The sequence below is a fragment of the Daucus carota genome, chromosome 4 (assembly GCF_001625215.2).
Source record: "Daucus carota subsp. sativus chromosome 4, DH1 v3.0, whole genome shotgun sequence".
Lineage (NCBI taxonomy): Eukaryota > Viridiplantae > Streptophyta > Magnoliopsida > Apiales > Apiaceae > Daucus > Daucus carota.
Genome location: NC_030384.2, coordinates 14,866,752 through 14,876,415, shown reverse-complemented (window position 1 = coordinate 14,876,415; position 9,664 = coordinate 14,866,752). Strand labels below are relative to the sequence as shown.

Here is a 9,664-nt window from a genome sequence, read left to right as displayed (position 1 = left end):
TTGACCATCAATTGAGTATGTTAATATAACCAAAACATATCCTTGCCGAGATTTGATTCATAATGAAAAGATGAAATTGTTCGCATCCAAAAAGAAAAACGAAACGCTGGGAGAAGATGAAGAAGACTCATTTGGTGATTTTTAGCAGCCGCATATGGTTGTTGACCTAGGATTAAGATAGCTTAAATAAAGATATACTTAAGAGAAGTTAAGAATGGGGAAATCGTTTGGCAAGTTTAAAAAGAGTGATTCTTTATTTAAACGAAGAAGTTGATTAGAAGTGACAAATAAATATGTTAATAAAGTATTTGGAAATTAAGTAAAGCTATGAGAGAGAAGTTAGCACTCTTGGCTTCTTAAAAACACTTCTGCTTATTTACACAAACGGGTCAGAAAAAGAAGAAACTAGAAGCAAGAAGTTGCTTCTGCTAAACAAATATGGACAATGACTTTTATTTCATGTCTTCAGCTTATTTCCCAACACTTTAATCACTTATAAATTTTAATTTGTTTCTGACTTTTATTTCACTTCTTTTACTTTAAACAAAAAACACTTATTTTCAATCTCACTCAAACAACCCTATTATTTTAATACAAAATTTAATTTTAATCGATCATATAAATAAACTAAAATTTTAATTTATACTATTTTTGATGACACTTGTAACAACAAATTAAATCAACAAATTTTAACTAAATTATAAGTAGTGGTATGCGGAGCAGGGGATAGATTGCTAATTTATTACTTACGAGCAAGGATTAATCAGGGATTAATTGAATTGATCAGGAATTAATTAGATTGATCGGTGATTAATCGGAGATTTAATCAGTTCGGCGAGTTACGGAACAGAAATTAATCGATAATCAATTGTGATTAATCACCAAATTTAAGAACAGAGTTCACGAGATATCTCGTTTTTTCACTATTGCACTTGGTAAACAAAAATTGATATTTTTAAGTCGAGAGGAGAAAAGGTATGCAGTAAATAAAAAATCCAAACTAAACACAAAATGAACGTCATCTTGTTATCGGAGATAAAACGGAGATATCATGACATCATGTAGCATAGTCAAATCTTGGACTTTGTCTCCTCTTAACACATATTGAACCAGTCTACCCCGCCCCTTTTCGCACCAGCTCCTCCAACTCAATCACATTCCTGAAATTCTCACGATTCACAAATGGGTGGTAATGGCAAACACAGATGGAAAATCTCATTCCACAGCAAATCCTCCTCCTCTTCCTCATCCTCTTTTGTATCTCAACCCCCGGTTGAATTCCTTTGCCCCATTTCGGGGAGCCTCATGTTTGAGCCTGTCATCGTCTCTTCGGGCCAGACTTTCGAAGGAACGTGTGTCCAAGTGTGCCGTGATCTTTCCTTTGTTCCGTCTTTACCTGACGGAACATTCCCTGATTTCTCCGTCCTCATTCCTAATTCTGCTCTCAAATCGAGTATTCTAACATGGTGCAAAACAGCCAATTCTCCACCTCCCAATCCGCCTGATTACCTGGCGATCCAGTCAATTGTAAGGTCTCGAATGAAGCATCACTCGGATTCGGAGAGTGATCTGTTGAGAGGCGTGGGAGATAAGCCGCGCGTGCTTTTCTCCCACGCCGCCACCGAGATCAACCCCCGTGTTGACCATTTCTACTCCTCTTCCAGTTCTCAAGACTCCGTGATTGCGAATGTCACTGTCCCTGCCACGCCTCTGCTCCCTTTCGCTACTCGCCCCTCCTGTTTCTCCAATTCCGACGATTCATCATCGGAATTCGAAGCCTCGGTTTCCGAAGAATCGCAACTCATCACTCAGCTCAAGAGCGCTGACGTGTACGATCAGGAACAAGTACTGATTAGCTTGAGGAAGAAGACTCGAATCAACGAAGAATCTAGGGTTTCGCTTTGCACTCCAAACCTATTAATCGCACTCAAATCTTCAATTTCATCGAAATACTCAGATGTTCAAGTGAATGCAGCGGCTACAATCGTGAATCTCTCTCTGCACAAACCGAATAAAGTGAAGATCGTACGGGCCGGGATTGTTCCGTCGCTAATCGACATTTTGAAAGGCGGCTTGCCGGAGTCACAAGAGCACGCCGCCGGCGCGTTGTTCAGCTTATCTCTCGAAGACGACAACAAGACCGCGATCGGCGTGCTCGGCGCTCTGCCGCCGTTGCTCCACGCGCTCAGATCGGACAGTGAGCGGACTCGGAACGACTCGGCGCTGGCGCTGTATCATTTGTCGTTAATCCAGACGAACCGAGTCAAACTCGTGAAACTCGGTGCCGTGTCAACTCTGTTGACTCTGCTAAAACGCGGTGAGTTGTTGGGGAGAGTATTGCTTGTAATGTGCAATTTGGCTTTGTGTGCGGAAGGAAAGTCAACGATGCTTGACTCCAACGCGGTGGAATGTTTGGTGCAAATTTTACGGACCGAGTTGGAGTCCGAGTCGACTCGGGAGAATTGTGTTGCCGTGTTGTACTCGTTGAGTAGTGGGAGTTTGCGGTTCAAGGGTTTGGCCCGGGAGGTGAGAGCGGCGGAGGTTTTACGTGTCGTGGAGGAGAACGGGAGCGAGCGAGGACGAGAGAAGGCGAAACGGATGTTGATGATGTTGAGGGAACGGGACGAGGAGGCGGGAGAGGAGGTGGATTGGGAAGGGGTGCTGGAAGGTGGACTGAGTCGATACCGAGTTGGTAGGAAGGTTACGGGTCCTAACTCAACTCAGTTTTGACCCACCGAGTTATGAAATTGTTATGATTCTTAGATGTGGATGGTTAATTTATTAAATCGCGTGTCCATCATTTGTTGACGAGATACTTGATTTGCTGATTGTTGTATATACTTTATGTTATTAGTAAATTAGTTCGATTCGATATTTTAATGTCATTGTATAAAATTTTCAATGGTAACCATGAGGAATGTTTGAAATGTTCCGTTAAAGTTTTGTTTAGGTAGGTTTTTAATTACTTCTTCCGTCCTGAAATACATGTCATTTTGACTTTTTTCACGTGACTGGGGATGTAAGAATAATATATTTTTACATATTATCTTTCAAAATTTCTTTTTCTGAATAAAAATATATTATGTAGAAGTATATTATTTTTGCATCCCAAATTACATGAAAAAAGTCAATGTGACATGTTTTTGGGACGGAGGGAGTATCATTTATGATATATATTTAATAAATACTCTCTTCATCCAACCTGTTTGTTTACAATTTTTTTTAAAAAATTTTCATCTAATTTTTTACATTTCAAAAATTATCAAATAAAAAGTTATGTTATAAAAATCAGGTATTCCCACCAATTTTCTCCAGCATATCTACTTTATATATTAAACATTAACGGACCCTATAATTATCCTAACTTTCCTCACTTTCTTTCTTTTAATTATCCACATGTATGCTTTTACAATCTACATTGTTTATTCGATATGGATTTCGTGTCCAACGCATTTGATAGTTAATGACCGGGATGAAAGGAGTATGATTTAGTATTCGATTTAAATTGTTTGTTCGGATAATTTTATAAAAGTAATCGGTCCACAATCCTGACAGATAGGAATCTTTTTTCAACCATCAAATCACATTCATTTTATTTATGGCATCCTGTGAAGAGCATTTAATATTCTTTTTCCTTTTTTTGAAAATAAGCATTTAATATTCTTGTAATGACATATTGTGATCCCAATTTTATTGTAGGTATTTCAGACCTAAATATTGTGAGTACTTTGATTTCTCCAATTTCCGTTTTTACCTCTTCCCTCCTTCATGTAACTAGCAATCTGACTCGTGCTTCGTACACGGGTAACGTTTGTAGTTTTATATTTTAGTAATTGATTGTATTTGATTGTGTTTTAGTAGATGGTCAATAAATACGTGTGTTAGATTGTTACGTGTTTTTAGTTTTAACGCGTTTAATAATAAATTCATAATTATTATACTTTGACCTAAAATCTAAACACCAAATCCTGATTTTCTAATATATAAAATATATTTTTGTTAGATTCTTATAATGTTGAAAATAAATAATATATAACATGCTTTGCTATTTAATTATATATTAATCAATTTCTCGGCGTCGCCGTTGGTGATACCTCGCACCTTATTTATATCACAGATTTAATTTTAGTTAAAGAAATTTGATTAAAATAAAAATATAATATATTTTTAGTAGATGAAGGAACATAGTAATTTTTCAAATTTAATTTTCGTGAAACCTCTATGCCATTATTAAAATTCAAGAACACTCTGCTAAACTTGAAATTCATAAATAATATTATGTAATGCTTTTAAAATAATATTCTGAACTCCAAATATGTATTTATGTATTTACTTACACCAAGTGGTTAAGGTTTATCCTCTGCTGACCCAGGTCTTGGTTTGGACTCTCGCTCACCTCGAGAATATATTAAAGCAGATACTCAAACTGTATTGTAAGGCTATAAGTCATATTAGTGGAAAAAAAATAGAGGTCAATATATTGTAAATGTGTCTAATATGATAGTGTTAGGTCCAAGCAGACGTAGAAGGGGGGGGGGTTGAATACGTCTATACCAATTTCTTCGATTTTAATTTAATTGCGGATAATTCTGTTTCAGTCCATGTTAAATCAATCGTAAATAAATAACCCCAGCAAGTCGGGGAATATTCTTTGTATTAGAAATAATCCTCGGGTGCTACAAATTCCAACACAAGTGTCGGCTGCAGAGACTACAATCACTCTAATACAAACTCTCGATAAAAACGATATTCTAATTTAACTCTCGAGAATGTGTATAGTGTGTGCACTTACAAAGTGTGTAGTTGTTTTCAAATGAAAACATCAACCTCTATTTATAGGCTTTCCAACAACTAACCATGGTTAACGAGTTCGTCCTGGACGGATTCGATTTATAAAAATAAATCTAACTCAGAATATACAAGGAGTGGCGCCACTTTCATATATATATATATATATATATATATATATATATATATATATATATGTAAAAATATATATATATATATATATATATATTCTTACATATATATATATATATATATATATATATATATATGAAAGTTGCGCCCCAAATGCATACTTATTCCACTGTGGTCAAACTTGGCGCCTCGGTCAAAGTTGGCGCTATAACAGTGTACAACTGTGTATGTTACTTAGTCTTTAGAGTGGTGCAAAGTTGCGCCAAGGGAAGTTGAGTAGAGGCGCAACATTTGACCGGGTCAAATGTTGCGCTTCTTCATTGTTGCGCTTTCATAGTGGACGAGTAAGGGACTTAGAATTTTCTGCAAGGATGGGAGTTGCGCCTTTGACTTTTCTGGTCAAAGGTTGCGCTCCAAATCTCACAGAGGAAGTACTTAGAAAATATTCTAAGTGTTCAACAAGTTGCGCCACCTTCCATGTATTCCACTGTTATCTTTCATAAGACTGAGAGTTGACCTGGAATTGTATTTGTGTTATATATATATATATGTATATTTATATATATTATTAATTGATTTATTAATTACTTGAACTAATTTTTTATTCAAGTAATTATCAATTAATGTCACATATATAAATATATATATATATATATATATATATATATATATATATATATTAATTTCAATTCCTTGAGCCCACTTTCAGGAATAACTCATTTGACTTGATCAATAATTCGTTGATCGAATCCACTGAATACTTTCGTACATCCTGACGTCCTGTGCACTGGTCTGGTTCACGAACGACTCGAACTGAAATAAATCCTTGAACTCTTTTGCTTGATAATATCCTTGATCAGTCATTCCGGGTTAGATGTTGCTTCGATAAATTTGATTATAAATAATCAAATTAAATATACTGGAATCTTCTGGTCTTTGATACTTGATCTTCAGGCAATCTTGATAGCAGAAACTGATTGTGCTTTTATTCTTCACTGAGGCTTGAACATGTTAATGAACTTCTTCCAGTGGACGGATGCTCGTCTCAGATATCTTGATTGTCTTTGTCTGTTCGTATCGAATCTCTAACCTGTAGATTCCTGTATTATACTTACGTATTGTTTCCTGTCTTTTGTTGTGTTTAGTTATCGTAATTACATTTACGTTACATTATGCTTTACAATCTCCCCCTATTTGATTGTTAGAGTTCGACAAGCAAATCCTTTAAGAGTATAACTCAACTGACACAATGAAAAAGCATACTAATTTAAACAGGAAATAATACTAAGTACAGTCTGGATTATATCTTACAATTTCCAGAAATCAAAAGTAAATACAAGCAGCCATTGTTCCTCTAGCCTGAACTAATCTTTCCTTGGCTTCTTGGCTCTTGCATTCATCAGATTAAGCTCAGCTCTCCTCTTTGCAACTTCCTCTACTCTCTTCTGAGTGAGTTTATTCTCAATCTCTTCAATCCTTGCAGTTATGGTACTCAGTGCCACTTGCTCCAGTGTATTCTCAGGTGGTGGTTGCTCCAGATTTTTCTTCATCTTCTCTAGAGTTTGTAGATGGACCATCTTCTTCAATTTCTTAAAAGTGATATTCAGCTCCATTCCTTCAATTTTCATGATGATTCTTGATGGATGAGCACGAACCCTTGAAGTGTTGTGGACAGTCTCTACAGCTTTCCTTATCTCCAGAAGATCAATCAAATCTTTGAGCACACTCTTGTCTTCTTTTACTACTGACCACTTAACAGCAGCAACTGCACGAATAATTCTTTTGGAGGAGAATTTTCCAATCTCTTTAAGTGTGAAAGGCATATGTTCAGCCTATTTGTAATTAAAGAGGTACCAACTCAACTCTGATAAGAAAGCAAGGTAAATAGCAAGTACTGTTGAAGGAATCCGTACGAAGAACGTCAAGTGATTTATTGAAATTATATGTCTGAAGAATTTCAGGATGCTGCTGCACACCACTGGAAGAAGTTCATTAATATGTTCAAGCCTCAGTGTACAAATAATCTTTTGTAGCACGTCCAGAAGTCCAGAAGGTATAAAGTTTTAATACTTTATTTATTCAGAAGATTCCATACTATTGTTACTAATGAAGAAGAACTACGAAGACAAAGAATCGACGAACAAGCCTCATCTCAAATGTCTATTTGATAAAGAATATTTAATTCAGCTAGATACAGATGAACCAGACAGTACATTTGTGTGTCAGCTACTCTAATTAAGTATTCTGCATCAACTACAAGTGGCAGTTCAATCAAGACAAAGATCTACAAAGTTTAATCAAGCCTGAAGTCTCTGCTGATGAAGATATACATTTTATAAGTATTTATTTAATTATCTCACTAATCAAAATAATTAAATTAGTTGTATAATTTATTTATTAAATTGATTCATCTTCGAATTAATTTAATTTATGAATTTATATAATTAATATAATTAAGTGGGTAATTATCTAATATTTGTTTAATTATTAAAACTGTTTTAATACATCAAATAGCTCGGTATGACATTATAAAAGAATGTCATACCGTGCTCTGCTACAAGGCTTCCTCTGATTTGTCTGAAAAAGCCATACCGTGGCTGTTTGTGTGAGTAGATCATTCGGTATGACTTTATCTTGATAAGTCATACCGTTTGCTCTCAACAGACATAACCTGGCATGACATGGAATGTCATACCGTGTGCTGTGTTCAGACAAGTCACTGGTATGACTTAATTAAGTCATACCGTGTCATCCATTCAGGCTTTGGCAGTTGTGTGTATGACTTGCATGGTTATGACTTAAATAAGTCATACCGAAGTGTTCTACATGGCTTTGGAGGTGTAAGTCATACCGAATGACTTAATGACCAAGTTTAAAATGTCATACCGTGCCTATGCAGTATGACATTGCTTAGTTAAGTCATTCCTTTCTTGTTTTAGGGCATGGCTTTGTGTAACAATGTCATATCTTCCTTTGTAATGTCATTCCTAAGCTTAAAAGTCATTCCTTTCAATGTCATACCTAGTTCAATGTGCTTGCCTATAAATATGGCTTCACTTCTTCATTTCCAAGTGTTCATTGCATTGTAAAAGCTTTCAAGTTGTTTGTAACTTGCAATTGTTATATCCACAGTTTTCTGTGCTTTGATCACTCGATTGTTTTAATCACTAAGTTAGAATACATCCTGTCGAATTTATTCTACGAACTTTAGTGGACATTAAAACGAACCTTATTAATTATATAACGACTTAAAACATTGTTATATTAATTAATTAAAATCTGATTAACAAGTTTAATTCAAATCAGATTATTCCGCCGCGATTTTTAGTGACGATTGTATTCAACCCCCCCTTCTACAATCGTTTCAGGACCTAACAATTGGCATCAGAGCGGTTGATACCATTTTTCCGTATCAGATCCTATACACACTCTGTAACGTCCAAATATTTTTTATTCGAATTAATTTTATTCCAAAAATTAATTCTGATTTAAAATATTTTTCTTTCAAAAATCCAAATCTCATCCAAACACTATTCACTTCAAATCCTTAAATATGAGTACACAAAAGATCAGTAGCATCAAAATCCCACCGTTCAGCCAGGAACACTTTGGCCTATGGAAGAGGCACATGTTCCTATTCCTCCGCACCGCGAACAGAAAATACATTGGGATTTTAGACAAGGGTGTTACTACTCCGATGAAGGTCATATTAGCACACGAAGAGGATGGTGTGTTGATACCTCATCAGGTCATTCCAAAAGAACTCTCTGAGTACACAGATGAAGAGAGTGATCAGATGAACTTAGATGATGCTCTTCAACTAATCTTGGTTGAATCTCTAAATCCAGTGATGTACAATGCTGTTGTAAATTGTACGAACGCCAAACAAATCTGGGATACATTAGAGATTATCAATGAAGGCTCAGAGGAAGTTAGGGAAAACAAGAAAGAGATACTGATGGCTCAGTATGAACAGTTTGGTTCTCATCCCGGTGAAGGGATTTCAGAAGTATTTATCAGACTTAATAATTTGATAAATAATTTAAATCTAAATGGGAAATTCTACGACAAGAAAGAGGTCAACATGAAGTTTCTCTTAACCCTTCCTGAACATCTGGAACACAGAATCACTGCCATCAGGGAAAGCCGAGATCTGAATGAGATTTCTCTGGAAAGACTCTACGGAGTTTTGAAAACTTATGAACTGGAGCAAGTTCAGAGTAAACAGAGATATGGCTGGGGTAAAACACAGAACCAATCGAGAGCTCTAGTTGTTGAGTCACCTATACCGGAAGAAAAGAAGGATGTTGTTGTTCCTTCTAAAACCACTCAGGAGTTTGTTGTACCTGAGATGGGTCAGACTGCTTCTTCCAGTGGTGACGAAGAGTTCTATACAATGGAAGAGCTGGAACTGTTAGAAGATCAATCTCTATCCCTGTTTTCCAAGAAGTTTGGAAACATGAGATTCCGGAAGAACCCTTCCTATAAATACAAACCTACTGTTAGTAAGTTTCAGAAGGGAGGCTATTCATCTTCAACAAGCAAAGGAGGATACAAGACTGGGATGGTGGACAGAAGTAAATTTAAATGTTTCAACTGTGGTGAACCTGGACACTTTGCAACTGAGTGCAAGCAGCCCAAGGTTCAAGGAAAGAGAAAGGATTCGTATGATGAGCTGAAGCAGAAGTATGATGCACTGGTTAGAAAGCATCATGGTACTTCTGGAAGTCAAAGCTTCAAGAGC

At 36.1% G+C, this 9,664-nt stretch overlaps 1 protein-coding gene across 1 annotated transcript; it reads left to right on the top strand.

Annotated features, from left to right (window-relative positions):
• The first annotated feature begins 1,009 nt into the window (after window positions 1-1,009).
• LOC108192245 (U-box domain-containing protein 38) lies at window positions 1,010-2,932 on the top strand. The gene has a single exon (XM_017372690.2). The coding sequence runs from the start codon at window positions 1,183-1,185 to the stop codon at window positions 2,728-2,730; it is 1,548 nt and encodes a 515-aa protein (XP_017228179.1). The 5' UTR covers window positions 1,010-1,182; the 3' UTR covers window positions 2,731-2,932.
• The last annotated feature ends 6,732 nt before the right edge of the window (window positions 2,933-9,664 follow it).